The sequence below is a fragment of the Dermacentor albipictus genome, unplaced genomic scaffold (assembly GCF_038994185.2).
Source record: "Dermacentor albipictus isolate Rhodes 1998 colony unplaced genomic scaffold, USDA_Dalb.pri_finalv2 scaffold_15, whole genome shotgun sequence".
In the NCBI taxonomy this organism is placed as follows: domain Eukaryota; kingdom Metazoa; phylum Arthropoda; class Arachnida; order Ixodida; family Ixodidae; genus Dermacentor; species Dermacentor albipictus.
The window spans coordinates 4546863-4566906 of NW_027225569.1; the positions used below are offsets into that span (position 1 = coordinate 4546863).

Sequence of the window (20044 nt, forward strand, 5' to 3'; positions counted from 1 at the left end):
TGTTCTAATAGGCAACTGTTGGGAACTGCCAGGGACTACACTGCTGCTAAAATTTCTACTTTTCAATTGTTGGTATCACCGCAGGCCACATGCCAAGGCTGTGCTGTCAAAATGCTGTCAGTGGTTCCCTTCTGACACAAATGCATCAGCCAGCTTGGCATATGACCTCAATTTGTACCAACAGAGGAAAGCAGAAATACTGCAGAAGTGGGAACCCATAGATAGTTTCTTGTCTATTAGAAAACTGTTTTATATAAAAAGCAGGTCTGAAAATACCTGGAACGGCGCACCGGATATAGCCATGACTATTTTATCTGGATCAACGTTCCAGTAACTGAAAGAACCATTTTATTTGGAACAGGGTTCCATATACACTTATGTGGAACGATGATCCACATAATTAATAAGTAAAAATAAGTGGTGCACCGTTTCATCTACTTTTTAATGTATGTGGAACGTGGTTCCAAATATATAAGCGGAACTTTTTTGCAAAAAAGTTCCAGCTACTAAGTGGATCCTATGTGGATCCAGATTAAGAGCGTACACTCTTAATCCGGTTACACATAGGTTCCATTTAAAAGTAACGTTCCACATATTTTTACTGGAACGAACCTCATATTTATGTGGATCCGGCTGTTCTCACGATTAATATGGGTATCAGGAATTGCAACCTCTAAATTCTTTCTTTATTTTTTCTTCATCTAAGGGGAACATGCAAACGTTATGTGGATCAACGAATTGTTCCACTTACTCTGTTGCCCTTACTATTTTCCGGTTCCACTTACACCTTGTGAGCGAGATACTTCTTTTTTCTGCTGTTCCACTTGAAAACATATGCATTGCAGTGAAGCAAGTGGCGAAGAAGCTAAGTGACGACTAACGTTTTCTTCGGATCCCCCTCTTTTACTCAAGCAATCGCAGTGGACAGTCACCATGAATAAAAGGAAAGCATAAATATTTCGAACTTAAAGACCAAATCGTCTTGCTAACCTTACTTTTTGCTTCATTAAAACGCCGACGTGAAGTTACGCTGGAGCACAAAGCTCACGACAGTTACTTGCTTAGTATGTCGATTAGCACTGTTTCGAAAAGCGGAAGGGGTATTGGGCTTATGGTTTCATCTGGAAACGCAAACCCAACAGGGCAGAGTGAAACACAAGTGGCGCAGAGTGAAACAAATTTATCCGCACAAGCTATAAGTATACGAGGGAAAATATGAATATAAGGGGAAGGTAGCCGAGAGAAACAAAGTCAACTAAGTTCAAGTGCCGTCTAGAAATAAAATTTCCCAATTTAACAGTGATGTAGACTGTGAACTCACCATCTTTATCCCTAGTTTTCGCGTCATGATTACGATGCACAACTTAAGTGTGCGGAAATTTTGAAGCGCAGCCACATTTTGCACAATGAGCAGACATATAAAACCCCGGCACAGACTTCAGCGCGCTGTGGTGTTCTCGAAGGCGCACATTCAGGCAGCTCCCATCGTACCCAATGTATACCTTGTCACAGGACAAAGAAAGGCAGTAGACAAGATTACATCTACAATTCGTCTTGCAATTGATATGAATTGCACCACAACCTTTTTTCAAAGCGCCAGCCCTTGTTTCTAATTTTTAAATCAATTTTCGTATCGTATTTGGTGCCTGCTATTGCATGAAGCGGAGAGGGTAACTCTCGACCACGGCAAAAATAGCGCAGCAAGCAGAGAGTAATATAGTCTCTGAAAATTTTAATTTGTTCACAATGATTGTAATTATTGTTAGTGGTGTGATACGTACAGGCAATATTCGAGGACGATGCGATTGGAATAATTCGCCGTGAAAGAACTGGCGAAGTTATCCCGCGATGGTGAGATAATGACGATCTGCTCAATAATTTCGAAGTACAAAAATGCCACATTATGGTGTAAAAGTTATAACTATATAGCGAGCAAGCGTGGCCGCACAACTTATTCCGCGTGGCAAACTGGGAAACAAAAAACGCACCTACCCTTTTCAAAAGATCCGTTGTATATTAATACATTCGCTTATTTGTGCTTTGAGGCCGCGCATGAGCAACCATTTTATGGTTTGATTTCATCTGTGCTATGTTTCGTGGCCAACTGCCCTTTAGCCTCCAAAGTGTAAAGGAATGGCATAGGGGCCGCAATTTGGATGATCCTTGCAAACGTATACGTTTTTTTGCAACACCACAGGTCTATTTGTGAAAGCGTCGTTCCCTTTTTCTACTTCTTCACATTCATTTTGTTCTAGCGCATAAACCGCGAGAAACTTGCCGAGCCTGTTCACGCTAAAATCGAACTATAAAAGGAAGCATCGCCAGGTTCGAGCAAGAAGGAGCGAGCGACTCAAAGCAGTTAGTTCGTCAGGTAAGAACGCTTCAACACACGAGGCACACATTATTTGAAATTGTGTGGAATTGAACCGTTCAAGGCAACAACACACATACAAGCTAGCGCCAGCGTTTCGGGTAGACTGACGCTAAAAACATGGATAAATAAATATAGAGAATTCAATGCTCTCAGAAAAACGCGAGCGAATGACACATGTCCCTATGCCACCGTGTCGACGCTTCTAAGTGGGCGAATATGAGTATCTTGGCATAGCGTTGCTACGCTGCCCGATAGCTTTTTTTCCCCCTTTTCTTTTTTAACAATCGGAGACACATTAGTTTTCCGCCGTATGCCTCAAAGCGTGGCGGATAAGAAACGCATACGAAATCGCCTTGCGCCGCGTCCATGTTTACTGAACAAAGAATTTATAGCGTAAGCGAAGTGTGGGATCTGAGCACGCGAGAGGGGGGAAAATGGTTTGTGCGTTCGCGATATATATGAAATGAATGAATGAATGAGACATTTGCAGCAATTTTTCGTCTGATTGCCAGCGTGGGACGGTCAGCCTTAGTGGTTCTCGAGAACGAGAATGACGGCTCGGCGGCTACGCTGGTATACGACGGCATCGTTTGTTTATATCTGCAACTCCGGGTAAAAAAAAAAATTAAGTCCCAAGCTAGTGAGCAATAAGCGTCGTAGAATTTCAATCTTTCAAGACACAAAGTTTGCGGATTGCTCAAGCAAAAATAGTATTTGTCGCTTGAGCTTTCAGCGCCACTTACGTTTTCTATCGTGAGTAGCACGCTAAATAAAAGAGAACTCTTCACACACCGCCTTCAAAAGGACAAACTGTCCAAAAGTTATATGACGTGGCAGTGTCTGTGATAACTATAGTATATTCGGCGTATGACAAGTTGAAATCAGCCGCATCGACCGATGTTGAATTTATCACTGTCGAACGCAGCGCCAAACTCGGGAAGCGACGACATTGGACGACGTCGCGCCAGCGGAGCCGCTCCAACTGCGAAGAGGCCAAGTTTTGTTCGTTCGCATGCTGCATTGTTACTGTTTTGAAAAGTGCGGATTTTTTCTTCGGTTTGAGAAATTTCGATGTCACAGCAGACCTGGCTTTAGCATCCGTCACGGACTTCACAAAGAGGTAAGCGCTTTTACTTATTACTGTCATTGTAGATGTCAATTTTGATGCAAACCTACGGCGCTCACGTTTTCGCGCCATTGTCAAGCACACGAAATCTGCTCGTTGTATATATGTATCAGTTTGCGTAACAAGTGAATTCTTCCGAAACGTTACCGCACCGCCGCAGCTTCTATTGAGCTGTTAGCTGGAATGACAGCAAAGTAATTACACACACACGCTGCGTTTTCTCGCTCAAGCACGGCACTCCGTCGTGCTCCGATTAACTGAGCAATAAAGTTTTTTTTCTCTCTCTCTCTCCGTCGTGCGTGGCTTATATTCTGACTGCTCTTGTAGAAGTCGCGGGGCGCTTTTTTTTCTTTTTTTTGTTGTTGCTGGGTGTACGTCGGAGAGACTTTCTCGCGTATGCTGCGCTCGTGCTGAGTCAGTCGTGACGTATTATTTCTCGCGCCTTACGGCGCTCTACCTTCAAATAATATCACTGATTTTCCCGAGGGAACAGTGGGGGCCTAGTAGATACCGGGCTTGCTCTCTTGGAGCAGTATCTTCGCGCATGCCCGGCTCTTTTGTTGTTTCCGGTGTACAATCTGTTTCGCACTTAGGGGAAAACTCGGAGCGCTTTGCATCGCGATGCGGCGAGCGCTTGAGTCAGGCGATGGCAGCAGCGCGCGCAGGCGTAGGTGCTCGAGTGGCGGGGTCTTGAGCGGCGTCGTCTGCTACGGCGACGCGCGCTGGCCGCATTGTCAGGAAGCGTGCTACTGTCAGGGGCAGTGCGCCGATGTCATCGTTACTGCGTGAAATGAGCCGGTATTCTTTACTAAGCGTTGTGCGACGCCCCCTGATGCGCCTCGATGGTAAGTTCATCGCTGAAAGGTGCAGGACAGTCATAGACGACGTACTGATTCCATACATTCTTGACGGCCCATACCTGGAACGCGACTATATATTCTAACACGATGGCCGCCGATCCACACTGCTCGTGTTGTGCAAGAACTGCTGGGTGAGCGCGCCGTCACTCTCTTGGAGTGGCCGCCTCAATCCCCGGGCGCCAACATCATTTAATATGTCTGGGGCTCGTTGAAAGTATCGCTGGTGCACCATCCCCTCTATCAGTCGCCCGAGGATAGGCTTCGATCCACCATCGTCAGCGACTGAGACGTGCTGCGAATGAACACATCGCTGATCAAGTCATACTACACTTCACTGCCTTCCAGCATGAGCGCTGTCATCGCTGCCGCTGGGGACATGACGAGGCACTAACTGATGTTCGAAGCGTGACGTGTCCGATTCCCCGCCGGCGGGCAGGGTCTGTCTGCTGTAGTGAATGATTGTCGAGAAAAATCACTTCCAGCTCATTGTCTTAAAACATTCCTTTATTCGTATCCGTTTGTTTCATCGTGTTCGACCCTCATAGTTATTATTGTTGTGTGCTTTATTTTCCTTTCGAGTCAAATAAAGACTGAGCACGTTGCGCGCACATCTTGGTGCGTCTCGTTGCGTATTACGGTAGCACACACAGTGAAGAAATATACGTGCACGCGCTCAGTACCCCGGCCTTTCGAAATAAACGAAGCATGCTGTCAAAAGAAGTTTGTGGAACTCCAATATCCCCAATGAAGGGCTCAGAGTTTGGTGTCGCACAACATTTAGTAAAGAATATCAGCTCACTTCCCGAAGTAACGATGAAATCAGTGCACTGCCAGCACGCGTCCCGACAATGCGGCCAGCGCGCGCCGCCTTAGCAGACGACGCAGATCACGACTCCGCCCCTCGAGCGTCTGCGCCTGCTCGAGCTGCTGCCGCCGCACGACTCCATTGCCTGCCGCATCGCGACGCAATACGTTCCGAGTTTTCCCCTAAGTGTGAAACACACTGTACATATGTCACTTTTTTGCTTTGTTTTCGTGTCCTCACCTGTACAGGTAATTTTCTAACGCTGTTTCAACGCCGAATTGGCACAGTGTTGATAAGGGGCGGCGGCGTAGCCCGCTATTGTGTGAACACTAAATTGACATGCCGGTTTCCCTAAAAATTCATATGGTGCCTAGAGGAGGAGTTGTTATCGGGGCGACGAAGAAGTAAGCCATTGTCATCGTAATCACAGTGTAATCAGTGAGTTTCACTATTGCCGCTGGAGCCTTGTTATGCTCAAGACATAGAAGACGAAAAAGTCTGCCGATTTCATTATTAGCGCGCACTAAGAAGAAAATATTTAATTTTTACATGCTTTTTGTGGGGGCGTGTGCGTTTTGTTTTTTAGTGTGGTTGACGAGAGCGTTAATAATTTCACAGGTGGAGACGTCCATGAATAATGGAATGTTCAACTGTGCCACAAGACATCACCGGCGTGCTCAGAGGGCGCTGCAAGGAGTGCGAATGCAATGGCTTTCAGCGCCTTGTTGATCTAGTTGGCCATGAAAAAGTACCTATTGGCTGGTGCATTCTCTGCGGGCACTCGCCTGTCTCACATGGAGCTCTCGTCAACCTTTATGAGGGTGCACAAGAAGGCAAGTATTACTCAGTTGGTATACAAACTCCCAAAATTTGAACTGCCTTGTTTTAGGTTGGCAGCACACTGTTATGCCTGTAACCAACAAGCAAACTTCCTGACATATGGAGGTTTTGTATGTTTATGCATATCCTCTTAGGGTCAGCCCCTTCAGCAACATTTCATTTGTGATAACTGACGCTTATGCTGGCAGCGTTCTTGGTATGAGAGAGGTTTTTCACTGGGCTGCTGCTATTTTTTTTCTTTCATGTTTGGTTACTGGCATGCCAGAGGAAATCATCTTTTGTGACCTTTCAAATGTAAGGCGCATTTAGGTTCTTCTAGATGTAATTTTTTGCTCTCAGTGTAAAAGCAATGCGGGTATTTGCTGTGTCCTAAATGGAATACTTCAATACATCATATTTTCTATATCCTATACCCTGCAATTCAGGGAAAACAAAGGTGCTGATGTGCTGTGCTGTGGTACTGTAAGCGAAGCTTGAGCAGTTCCAAATTATTCCCGTGTTAAATATTTCCAAAATTAGTTCAGTACCAAAAGGCTGTATACAGCAGTAGCTTCACAAAAGCAATATCCTACCTGTTTAAAGTGTGCTGTCATGCCATATGCAGTAAAATAGCTTCTTAGGCAAGTTGGTTTATCTTTGGGAAGAAAGTAAATAGTGCAGACAAGGGAGAGTGAAAGAAATGACAAGCACTGACTCGCAAGTAAATTTTATTTCGCAAGAATGGCCTATAATAAGCTATCATAAATACATGTTGTCACCTAGAAAAGATTAAAAGCAGAACAAGGCAACACAATATCAAATGCATGCGAGAAAGTTGCATGGCATAATAGAAATCGAGCAGACACGTGCGATAAGTTGTGAATTTATCCAGGATTTTTCTGAAATAAACTTTAGTCGGGAGTGAGCATTGTCTTAGTTTGCTGTCTCTTATCGTCTGTGCTAATTACATTCATTAGAAGGTCACTTTTATGCCCAATTTCAGAATGATACTTTTGCTTTGATAACTGATAAAGAACTTGGTCAAAGGTTTGTGCAGCAAACAAACCTCACTGAGAACAGCTTTGCAAAATTGGGTGATTTTTTTCTGGTGCCATTGATAAAGATTGCAGTTTGAGTGTGCCCTTTATAAGGTGAATTCATGGTGGGCAATTCTGCACGAAGATGGCTGTTAAAATGAGTGAAAGTTGTTTGAGACTTAAGTTGAGCTGCTGTTTCCACTCAAAAGCAGGTGCAAAAGCTTTGTCAGGAGTGCAGCATGTCGTGTTCAATGTTCAAGCTATTGTTTTTGCACTACCTGAAAATATTCAAAGAATATTTTTTCTTGCTACTAAGCTCTGTCCAGTCCCCAGAATAAAAAAAAGTCTTGTCATGGCACGTTAAAGAAGGTGTCAATGTTTTCTTGAAGTGCATTTCAGTTTTCTTTTGTTTCCTACAAAAGGTGAAGGAGGCACCAGGATTATTAGGGCGCCTATGAGAAACACATGCACCAATACAGTGAAACCTCTGTTCCAACCACGATGACTTCGAAAAAAAAAACTGTGCGGTTTGTTGCGTTATTTTATTGTAAACTATTTGTCAGTTCAAAACAAATTACTTCCGACGATTTTCTCAGTCATGAGGAATGACCAAACTTAAGTTCAAATACTCCTATGGAAATTCTATTGTGGCGTAAATAGTAGAACATGCTATTGAATATATAATTATAGCACATATGCAGGAGGAATTTCAGTCTCCAGTGTTTGCTGTGCTGGATACATTCATGGGGTGCACCTGAGACGCATTGATTGCCCATACAAACATGTAATCAGCTGAATTTCTTCGTGGCTGAATAAAAACAGTCATTTAGAGCATAAAAATTCTGAGCATAAATTTAGCACACGGTGTATATTGAAAAAAATGTTCGTGCCCTCACTGCTTTGTATTTTTGTGCTTCTGCAGAGTGTCCGCAGGAAGCCGGATCTCGCAGTGCACCACAACAGTCTTTTGGTAGACAAATATGTGATCAGTGGCCAAGAGACACCACAACTTACCCAGAAAGTGAGCCTGCACAATCTGTCGCAGGTTATCCATTCGACAGTGCAGCAAGCGATGAAGTTCAGCACCCAGGAAGTGCTTCCCCCACAATGCTAACGCAAGGAGCCGAAGAAAGTTTGCATTCAAGTTCCTCTACTAAGGTACATCATAAGTGCGGACACTGTGACTTTTCATCTTACTATTTTAGTCGTTTTGCATCTCACATGAAACTTGTTCATCCGTGTGTTAAAAAGTACACCTGTGCCATTTGCAAGGTCACTTTAGCGGCTCTTACTCGTTATAAACAGCATATTGAGGAGTTTCACAGATTGATTGTGGCCGATGTAGAGCAGCATGTGCCAAGTAGCGACAGCGATATAGTCCACCACGGAATGAGCATTGAAACTGAGGTGTCCTCAGAATGTGAACCGTCTATGCTCAGTGATGAGGCAAGGCTCTCCGATCTCTGTAGGCTTTTGGAGGGTGAGCACAGATGTTCAAAAACAGCTGTTAGTGCTGTTGTCAAGAACATTTCTGAAATGTTCCATGCCAAGGGCCTTCAGCTAGATGCATCAGGTTTGCTAACTGACAAGGCGAGAAAACATCAGTATGAATGTAATAACATATATGTTAAACCTTGCAAAAAAGCACTTCCAAATGGTTCCCATGGCTATTATGTATCGCTAAAATCACTCTTAGAAAATTTGTACCAACATACAGAAACAAGTAGCTATCTTCAGCGAAGGTTTGTTCTCTCTGAAGATGGTTTCCTGAGGGACCTGTGCGATGGTTTGAGGTTCAGGCACCATGCCATGATGAATAACCAGAACAGAGGCCTTGGTATGCTTCTGTACTGTGACGATGTAGAAATTGCAAACCCTTTGGGCATGAAACGTGGCATGCGTGGAAAACTCACACTGTTTTATGTAATATTTGCCAACTTTCCGCCACCCACCAGGTCTCAGCTTAACTCAATTTTTTTCCTTGCTGTTGGTTATGCTAATGACCTGAAAACACCAGATGCCAAAGCAGAACTGCTTGAAGATTTTATTCAGACCGTGAATGAACTGTCAGACCAAGGAATCTCATTCAAAGTTGGGGAAAGAGAAATCAAAACCTATGGCTGTCTGCTTGCATTTCTCGGTGATAGCTTAGCAGCGCATAGCATTGCTGGCTTCAAGGAATCGTTTTCGCCAAGTGTTCGTTATGCGTGCCGCCGCTGCAAGGCACCCACGAGTGATTTCCCTAAGATTTTGTTGCACTCTGACTGCCCTTTGAGAAGTGACAGTGAAATTCAAGATAAAGTTGAACTGCTCAAGAAAACTAAGAATGTGGCTGAGCAGAAGGAAATATCGGCAGCTTCAGGCATCAAAGGACCCTCAGTGCTTCGCCTAATCACAGGGTTCTCACTGACTGAGGATATACTCTTTGATCCTATGCATATATTGTTAGAAGGTGTACTGCCTAAAGAAGTTTCCTTGTTTCTCCGTCACCAAGTGCACAGCCGTCGGGTATTTAGCAGAAAACAACTGAATGAAGCATTAAGAAAGTTCACTTTTCATTCATCTGTAAATTCAGGAGAGCACCCACGTCTGTTCGATGCTTCACTGTCATTGGTGTCTTCAAGTGCAACGGGAGTTTTTGTTCTCCACCTCCCGCTTATTCTGAATAGCATTGTCCCTGTCAACCTGCTGGATCAATCCTACAATTGTCTGATAATGGCTGCCCAGATAACACAGCTTGTACTTTCTCCAATATTGAGTGTTGAGGCTCTAGGTGATTTGGAATCCTTGATTGTGCAGCACCAAAGGTTGTACTTAGCTTGCTATGGGGAAGAAGCATTCACACCAAAAATGCACATGTTAGTTCACATAGTGGAGCAAATAAAGCAGCATGGGCCAGGTCACCATCATTGGACCATGAGATGCGAAGGAAAAAATGCACTGCCTAAGTCAAAAAAGTTTTTTAATTTCAAGAATGTCCCATATTCTATCAGTGAATTCTATCAAATAAAACTGTCACATTCTATGTGGCATGGAGATGGCTCAGCAAAGGATGGCTTTCTGGGTCATGATAATGAGCACACCTCGGGTGCACCGTATCCCTTAACACGTCAATTCATTCCGGCAGGTGCACCAGCAACAGCAGTTGATTCAATTGGCTGCTCATTGAAAGCAGTTACGATTGAGAATGTTTTTATCAAACCTAATGACGTGTTAATGGCACGTACTGCGTCGGGAGACACTGGCTTCTTGAAAATTGCTTCTATTGTTCGTCATCTGAAGAAGTTTTTTTTTGTTTGCAACCTAATCGTAGTTCAGCGCCATGATGCCCATTTAAACTGCTTTATTTTGAAGGAAACAAGCCATGAAACCGTAGTAACAGAAGAAAAGTTGTTGCTGGCTTGCCCTGTGTACACATACAAATGTGAAGGTGGCCTTTACTGCCTATGTAAATATTACACAGAACTTCCGTAAGTGTTGACTGTATTTGCTGGTTTGTATTTATTTGAATGTCAAAGCATAGAATTCTTGCTAGGTAAAAGTGAAAATTGTCATTGCATTGATTGTGACCAATACTGCAGACAGTGCTGTGTGTTTTTAAACAACGCTCTTTAAGGAGTGCGTCCATTATTCAACAGTCTATAAGAGATGCTTCGTTACACAAGTGTCAGACCTCTACTGGAGTTTGCTTGTATGGTGTGGGACTTCTCGGTATGACAATTTACTTGCTAGGTTTGTAACTGTTGAAAATAGTTGCCAGTTTGGTTTCAAATGACTCTCCTGCAGTTCCGTATCAATAAAAACTTCACTAAGCTGAACCTCTTTGATTGAGAAGCGTTTCAGGAAAAATTGCTTCTTGTGCAGGATGTAGTTTGGAAAAATATGCAAACAAAGAATTCTGCCTTCCGCCACATTTGTGTCATGTCATGACCATGCCTACAAGGTCCATGCGATGCAATGCAGCATCAAGGCATTTAAATAGTACTCATTTTTTCAGCCTGTTATCTCTGTATAACCAAGTTGCTTCGAATGAAATAAATAAATATGAACACTGACAAGAGAAATGGAAATTTCATTGTCAAGTGCATTTCACAAAGTTCAAGCAGTAGGTGTCTATGGTGCAAATAATGAAATTGTTACACACATTCTCATGCAGAAAGCACAATCAAAATCCGTTCGGCACTGGAACAAAACATGTCTGCCGAAATTTTCTGCATACCTGCGGCCCCTGCTTGAAGGTGAAAATATGCCGTCGAAGACACGACAACGTATGACAGCACAAATGAGGGACGACGTCATTGCCTTTATAGAGTGAGTAAACATCAACCCCAGAACTTGGGTACCAGTTCTGTATATCAAATAGCCCCTTTGATTTTTTAATGTGTAGTGGATGTAGATCAGTGTGAAGCCCTAGGTAGCAGTAAAGAAGGCAGGTGCGCAGCCATATAAATAGTTTGGGCAGGGTATGACATATATTTAAATATATATATATCTGTTGATTATGGGAAGAACGACTGGCACCTGAATGGACATGAAGGGCACATATTGTCAGGCTAAAATGACAAAAGAATGCTTAGAATGCCTTAGACTTCAATATTGTTGACAGCACAGCTTTAGCAAGTCAGAAATTTAGGTAAATGTCAGATTATTTCAAACTTTACTGGGGCATTGCGACACCAATCAGAGGTCAATGCCCTCATTACAATTCTGTCAGTAAAATTTAACCAAACATAGGAAGATCGCCTTGCATTATAAGATAGGAAAATATGTTCCTTTACTGCTACTTTAGTCTTCGTAAGGAGTTTTAGTGTTGCACTCCATGTCAAAACTAGTGATCAAAATTGTATTTGTCATTGATGTCAAGCTGTAGCATTTTTAAGGTGTTCTGTATAGTAGCGCATTGGTTTTTCTACCTCGTGAATTACCTGCAAACCACAGAAAATTGAGCATCCATGTGTTGTTGCATGGTACCGCTACAGTTTAGGACACAGTGTACACTACCTTCAGGGTTGGGTGTGTCCTTGTGGGCCTTGCTGACGTACACAATGCCAGTAGGGCACACTTTCAGGATCATGTCCCATTATTGTAAGATTGAAAAGGGTTAAATTCAATCCATAATTGTGAGCGAATTTTTATAGGCATTATTAATAAGACCGTCATGTCACGACTATAGCACTGGCCCTTGGGCGCTGTTTCACTCGCTCAGACTGCCAGCGTTTTGGCGAGAACAAATGGCCTGGAATTTTTTTCTGCAATACTTAAGAGGCGGCATGCTCGAAAGTATGGTTTTGATATGTCATGGCCCCTTGTTCATGGTGAGCCATTTGAGTTTTGCTAATATAATACAGCCTCATTTTCGTGCTTTTCACTGGAATTAGGTCTGGGAATAGAACGAACACTTCAAGGTTTCAGAAAAATTTTGATAACCCAGCTTGATCTATTATTTGTCTTTGCTATACCGTTCAAAACTGCATGGAGAGGTAAAATTCATAAGTGGTGGGGAGCGAGCCAAAGTGAACTAAGTTTACAAGTGACTCATCATACTGTTGACACCATGCCGAAGTAGCTGAAAGTTGTTAGAGTGCCTTTGTTCTAGCCTAAATGTGTGCTAGTTGGAAATTCATACATTAAATGGCTTATGCAGTATATGTACCATATTGCACTCATTTCAGCGAGAACCACTTAATTGAAAGCAGCAACAGTGCAATCCGAAGGTGGGAGTATCGAGCATTTTGCGAGGCGCTTTATGAAGCATATCCAAATATGCAATGGGAAACGGAACGAGCCCGGAAGGTTCAGAAACTTGACTGTGAACTTGGATGGGTGAGTAGCAATCGATCCAAAAAATGGGTCAAAAGCAAATTCAATGCAACTGTGGGTAAGTGACAGAATTCTTCCACAATCAGGGATAATTCTGCCTAGGGAAGTTTCTACCTCATGGTAAGCCACCCTGGTGATGCTGGCTTCTCTTATTTTTTAAAGAGCACTTTCATGCGGTCAGTAAGCACAACAAGAAAGACGAGGAAGCTACGGATGAAAAAACGACAAGAGTTGTCTTCAGTGAGTGCGGACAATGATCCTGACAGGCCTGCATTATCAAGCGCTGATGCAGAGTGCGAGCTTAAGGTAAGGATTACCTTGTAGCGTAGACTAGCCAGATTTGCTTTACCATCACAGGATGCAGTTTATTACCAGCTCTAAACCTCGTCATAGTAGTTGAGATTGGTAAAGATTTATTCAATGAATGCTTAGTGTGCAATATATTGTAAAAATGTCGCTTACTTTCAGACAATCAGGGACGCCATTTCAGACCCAGCAAATTTGGATGTAAGCAGAATAAAAGTCTTGCTGGAGGCAACGCTGGAAGCTCGGCGGAAAAGCCCGGAGAATGAACTTCCTGTGTACTTTCTAAACCCAGACGTGGTACGACCACCTTTAAATTCTTCATTTTCCATTTCACACAAATGTTGTGACAGTTTTCGCTTTTTTAAGAAATGGTGATGCTGTTGGATCCCAAAGTAGATACACCAGATGACACTAGAGTGGTGCATGTAGTGCACACATTAGGTGTCTTGTCCACCATGTCTTCTAGTTGATTTGGTAAAGTTTGTTACAGTTGGAAAAAATAGTACTATGAACATTGCTACACGGCAGGAACTTTTCTTTAATGTGCACATTTCTGCCCAAAGGTGCAAGCATTGTGGAATTGCAGTTTTTGTGTTCTGAAATGTGATTCATGTTTTATATTCAAAACTAGTGCTGTGTTAGCTTTCTGTGACAATTTTTCTGAAACCTAAGAACACCACAATTGAAATGTGCAGCTCCAGAGATTCAGCCTTGTCACTGTGTCTAGCCTCCTAGGTATACTGAGCACTCTGTGTACATTTTTGCAGCTTGCACTTGAGGCCGAACTGAGGTTTGAAGCTTCCTTTGAAGACATGCTAGCCAAGCTTCAACATATTTGTAAGATGCTGGGTCGAAAAAGCTTCATCGAGATTGACGAGTACCTTCGGCCAAAGAAAGCTGAAGTTGCCCTGATCTCATTGGTAATCATTCTTTATGCTCAACGTGCTAACACGCCTTCACTCACGTGCTAGCCCATACCTTAGCACATTTGTAAAAATCAGTCATTGATCTAGTCACATTTATGCTTTGGCAAAAAAAAGATAGTTTTCAACTTAGATGCCATTTTGTTTAGTTTTGCTGAAGTTGTAGATACCTATTTAAAGAATTGAGTAGCTACCAGTTCTGGCAAATGCTAGAGGGCATTTTGCTGCAGTGAAGTGAACCAAAATTTCTTTTCAAGGAGACACATGAACGAGGTGTGCCTATTCCTGGCCCTTGTATCATCGCCCAAGATGGACACAAAGTCGTCTGCAAGGGCCACACCATTGATCTGGCTGCGGGATCATCACTGGAGCATGCTCTAATCATTTGCATAACACTTTATTTTATCTTGGATATCACATACCCAAATGCATTTGGTCAAACTTTGGGTTTGGTCCAGACAGCGTTAGCTAAGAGGGAGCCTTTTCCACGCTGCTTGATGTCACACAAACTTACGCTGTGTTTAAAACAGTTGAAACATCCTGCAAGAACTCGTTAGCTGACGAGATGCTGTATGTAAGATCTCCTTTTTTCTTTGAGCACAAACAATGCAAAGAGGTAGCAGTGACTCACACAAACCTACAAACTAAAGGACAGGTTTTGGGTTTGGTAGTTCTAAAAATGCATTGCTTAAAGTTGTGGCCAGTCATAACAATTTTGCTTTAAGCATGTGCACGCATTGTCACCACATTTAGGGCAACTGTTTATTGGTCTATTTTCTTTTTTGATTTTGGACGACAAATGATAGGTGTGACTTTTTGCAAGTGTATGCGGCATACTCAAAGTGATACTGTTGCACTTTGTAGAAAAATGCGTGTTGCTACAGTGAGGCATAACACTTATGAGGCTCGCATTAAATACATTACTCTTTCTAGATTAAAAAAGAAAATAGCTGTCATATCAGCAAATTTGCAGTAAGTGTCATTTTGCAAGCTCGTAGCTAAACATTGATATTCGTAGTTATTTGTTGTGCGTATGTTGTAATTGCAAAATTGCAGCCATCCACCAATTATAACTTTTCCACTCATTAGGAATTGCCAAACCCGCTGTTCTCAAATATTGGTCCTGAACATTCGAGCCCAAATTTCGACCAATAACACATTCGTTGGGTGAACTAGAATAACCAAGTCTTGTGTCACAGTTCCAGGATTGTCCGATTATAAAGACTTAATATTGTGTCTACAAGAAATTGTGTTAAGCTGCAGTTTTTAATTAGTGTATATGTGCTACAAACATAAGTGAACAAGGCAATTTGTGAATGGAGCTTATTATTAAGATGTCAAGAAAACTGTCATTACTGAAATGCCATTTCTTATGACAAATTTTTTATACTACGAAAGCCTGTTTTTAATTTAAAACCTTTTTGATATGACATCCTGCATAAAAATTAAGCATTCTCAAATGCTACATGAGGCTAGTAGGCAGTTTTTTGTTTTTTTGAGCAAGGTCTGTACCTGCCCTTCAATTTACAAGTTGCGAATGACTTGCAAGTTGTCTTATCCATAGTCAGAGAAATGCTTTTTGGAGGAAAAGTGTGTCCTCACATACAGGGCTTGCAACATGAGAGTAGTATTTTGTGATTGCTGAAAGTTAGTGTTTCTATCGGCTGTTTTGAATGTTTTCTTGCTGTATAACAGTTTTAGATGCAGAGGCAGCCCTTCCCTTCTAAGCATGTAAAGGTTAAAAAAGAATTTTGACCTCTTATATGAAGCATTCCCGTCAGCCTTCATTTTAGTGGCAACACATCTTGTTCTTTCCTCTTTGTAGCCTTCTGAATTACTCCTTGTTCTCTGTGGTCGATGCAGTGGAATAGCTGTTTAGTGCTTGTGCTTGCTTGGCTCTGGTGAGCGGTGTTATAGCTATTTAAGAAGCTACCTTGCTTGCTTCAGTGGTTTTGATAAAACTCGAGATACAGCAGGAAATGCTGAGTAGCTGTGAATTGTAATCTGTTATAACATAGCTAATGCTGGAAGGTTTATGCCTGCCTGCACATTTAGTTTGAAGCAATGTTTGTACCTGTTTTTAAGACTACAAGCTGCCTTATAGTTTCATCTTATCTAGTCGGGCAGAAAAGTCCCATTTGGAGGAAGCTGTGTCCTTTTAATGCTTTATGAGTTATCTATTTCTTTAGCACTACCTTGTTGTAGTGGTGCTAAGACATCTAGATATGTTTGAATGTTTTGTGTTATGAGAATGTTACTTTTTGTTGGGTGTGACCTTGATTATTATATATGCTATTATCGTTTTTAATGCCCAGGAAGAACTCTGCTTTTTATTATTTAGCGTTCTTTTTAATGATTCGACATTGTATTGATGGCATGCAGTAGGCTTCATTGTTTATTGCTGTGGTGTATGGGTCTCTTGATTGTTTAGTTTGCAATCATGTTGTTTTTGCATTGTTGCAGTTCTGAACGATTATGTAAAAGTTTTTATGTAATAAAATATCAAATAGAGCATCTGTGTAATTATTACAGTAGTGTTTCGTACTACTGAATAAGTGTATTTCCATTTTAAAACAGCAGGACTTTGTTTTTGGCACCATTTTCCGGCAAGACTTCTAGCAGAATTCTTTACAGGGTTACTTCCTGCCATTTATTACTACATAGATGACCTGGCTAGCTGAAATAGTGTTGCAGATATTATATATATGTGGTATTGTTTCAGGAAAAACAGCAGTCAATTTATACAAAACGGCACTCCAAGAATAAATATGTGGAACATGGTTTCTTTTACGTCGTTGTAAACTTAAGAGCAACAATGTTCTTCATGTTTAAAATTTATCCAGCTCCCGTGTTACTCATATATAAGGGGAACTTTTTTGCAAAAAAGTTGCCCTTACTAAGAGGAACCTATGTGTAACCAGATTAAGAGTGTAGTGCCGGTAGCAGGCTACGCGCTGTGCTGTTGACGTTTCCTTCGCGCTGAAACGAATAATGCATGAAGTTCAATTTGCTTCCAGCCGCCACGATTCCTCACCCCTGAATTTTCAGAGCGAGTTTCCGCTCTCCTCCAGCGAGATGTGTTCATGTTTTCCTGTGAGCGCGTGACACCGTGCTGATTAATTTATTTAAAACACGTTGGCAGGCTAGTCGATCTGAATCACTAACAGAATGAGTAAGCCCGACTGAACAAGGACGTAGAGAGAACCAGACACACAAAGACAGCGCTGTCTCTGTGTGTCTGTTTCTTTTGACATCCTCGGTGAGTCACGCTTATACATTCTATCATTGTAAATTTAGTTAGTAAGCAAGTGTTTACAAATGTATACTGCTGATAAAACAACTGTCCTTAGATCGTACTAATCTATTAATTGGCTGTCGCAATCAGTGCTTCGCCTTTCGGGCCGCACTGCGCATTTATCCGAAACAAAATTAGATGACAATTACCCGCTGAGATGGCTAACATTACGCTGGGTTTCGTTTATTTGTGACAATTATCTAGCTCACAGTGAAGTTGTAAGTATCGTGGAATTCCTGTCTGGCTATCAATAGCTGGGCTTCTGCAGGAGGGAAACGGACAGCCCCATGTTTGTCCGCCATAACAAAACTATAGTCATTCCAAGTTTCACTCGACTACTTAACTAGGAACTGTGCGCAATAGCAAATTACAAACAAACGTGTTTTCTTTGTGCCCTCTTTTCGAATGCGCCCCGGTCAACGCATATCGTCGCTTGCCTCGAGTCTCGGTTTAACGGCTACGTGCGTCTAAACGGCGCGCCATTGCAGCTACGTTGATAACCGTGTCCTTAGAGTGGCGTCGTAAAAGCCCTTCGTCGGCAGCTCCGTGTACGTAAAATGTTGTGCATGCCGTAATGCATGCGTGATAAGGCGACCATGGGTAATTTTGGTACCATTTTGCTATGGGAAGGCCACGCGTGATCTGTATGCCTGAATAATATAGTCTCGACGATCAGCGACGTCGAGAACAGCGCCAGAAAGCAGACCGTCGACGTCGTGTCAAGCTGTATACCAACATAATTTATACCACAATAGTAGCTTCGCTCGTCAAGTGCCTTCACAGGGTGGAATGGGTCCTCATTTTTTTAAATTGTTGTTTGAATCAGGTGCCCTATTCTGCAATGTTCCGGTTTGAAACCGGTTCGCTCAGGTTATTACGTCTGGGTTACGTCACTCGCAGAAAGAGTGTAACGTCACTGCGCGAGGGAGATCAGTGAACATGCGGCGTTCTGCCGCAAGCTCGACGTCATCAGTTTTGTCTGAACTTTAATGTTGCGGTAATTGAAGAATGTAGCCAATTTGATTAAAAAATATTGGTTCGCACGCAACATTTGCGCATTCAATTTCCAGTAACAACTGTGAGCTTCCGACGGAGACAGCTGGTGGTTTAATCTTATCTGCGTTTTATTTTACAGTAGAGCTGTTAGAACCTCGCGGGGTTTATCTTGACGTCCGTAGCTTTGCCATGCTGGGGGAGAGAGATCTGAGCGAGAGTGAAATCAGAGTATAAAAATAGCATCGCGCAGCATAGCGACGCGGCGAGAGTGGGTGGAGCCTGTATCATACCTGCTTGTGCGCAAATTTTTCTTTGTTTCCGACCACAAACGTGCCGACGTTTCCTTTCATGATAACCTTCCCCAACAGCGGTACTTATACTTTCGCACGAACCCTCTCGCCCAACGTGGCTGTATATACAAAGCAATTAACGATTGCTGGCATTCGTTCCCTCGGCACGGACTAGCGTCCATCATTATGTCCCACGGCTGACTGATACATGGCGTCATTAGTGGGCGTCCCCTTGAAGCATCGCACCAGAGTGAGCCCTGCGGATACGCCATGGACAGCGTTAAGCCACCGGCGTCGTACGCATAACCGGAGATGATGGAAAAAGCTGGAACGTTTCAGGCAGTGAATGGAACTGTTGGGGACAGCAACGGAGTGCACCGAAAAGCCACGAACATAGGCGGCAAAGACAGCGTTGTTCATGGGCGTGGCAGGCGAGACACCATCGAAGTTTTCAACAGCTTCGTATTCACTGAGGGGGAGAAGAAGGAGGACTTCCACACCGTCGTCGCCAAATTTGCAGAATATTGCATCGAGAAACAGACCGAGGTTCATGAGAGGCAAGTGTTCCATACCAGAGTACGGGCAGAAGCAGAACCCTTGGAGAGTTTCTTGCGGAATCTGAAGAAGCAAGCTCAGTACTCTAATTTTGGCAGTCTCACAGAGGACATAGTTCGAGACCAGATAGTGTTTGCCACGAACTTGGCGAAGGTGAGGGAACTACGTTGGGAAGAGAATTCAAATCTTGGAAAAGCGATCACAACACGCAATGATGCCGATTCTTCTGCGCGCCATAGCGTGACGTGATCAAACGAAAATGGAGCTCAAGTTGCGGCTGTCACTTGAAACGAAGGAGCATGGTGCCCACCTCGGCAAGGACTTGGGTGTCCTGGTGTGGAAGATCGCATGCACCTCGACGGTGCTCAGCGTACCGCAAAGTTTGTCGTACTTGTTAATGAACTGAACCACTTCGCCATATGTTACAGATGAAGGACTCGTGTCGCGGAAATACAGCAAGAGGATGACTACCGCGTTCTAGACGTCCCAATCAGCGCCGCCAGCTCAGGCCACCATTGGCTCGTCAAAGCAATGATCGGCATAAGAGAGGTGTCTGTGAAGGCAGACAGAGGATCTCAAGCGGACCAGTGTACCGAAAGCTGAGCGTCGGACCCCTGAAATCCAGCATGGCGACTCTGCGCTCATACAATGGTGGCATCATTAAGCAATGCGGCATAGTCTGGTCATCGGTGACCGAAAGATCTGCACCGACTTCTCCGTGGTGGAGAAGTATTACCAGGCTATCCTGGGACTGGGTGCGATCGAACGCCTTGGACTACTTCATCGAGAGGTAGGCGCCGTGGCGGCAAGAAGCGGAGACGTCTTCGACGAGTTCCCT

General features: G+C 43.2%; 1 protein-coding gene across 1 annotated transcript; it reads left to right on the forward strand.

Annotated features, from left to right (window-relative positions):
* Window positions 1-3378: 3378 nt before the first annotated feature.
* LOC139051894 (uncharacterized) lies at window positions 3379-14628 on the forward strand. Its single transcript, XM_070528931.1, has 9 exons — window positions 3379-3494; window positions 5784-6012; window positions 7944-8042; window positions 11178-11332; window positions 12694-12844; window positions 13004-13147; window positions 13310-13444; window positions 13915-14067; window positions 14328-14628. The coding sequence occupies exons 2-9, from the start codon at window positions 5803-5805 to the stop codon at window positions 14625-14627; spliced, it is 1347 nt and encodes a 448-aa protein (XP_070385032.1). The 5' UTR covers window positions 3379-3494; window positions 5784-5802; the 3' UTR covers window position 14628.
* Window positions 14629-20044: the final 5416 nt, after the last annotated feature.

What these genes read in the sequence shown, in the direction of transcription:
- LOC139051894 (XM_070528931.1), top strand. Translation starts at nt 5,803, where the DNA reads ATGGAATGTTCAACTGTGCCACAAGACATCACCGGCGTGCTCAGAGGG. An exon ending in GACGTCATTGCCTTTATAGA is followed by an intron (nt 11,333 to 12,693) that starts GTGAGTAAACAT and finishes CACTCATTTCAG; the next exon opens with CGAGAACCACTTAATTGAAA. An exon ending in AAGTTGCCCTGATCTCATTG is followed by an intron (nt 14,068 to 14,327) that starts GTAATCATTCTT and finishes TTTCTTTTCAAG; the next exon opens with GAGACACATGAACGAGGTGT.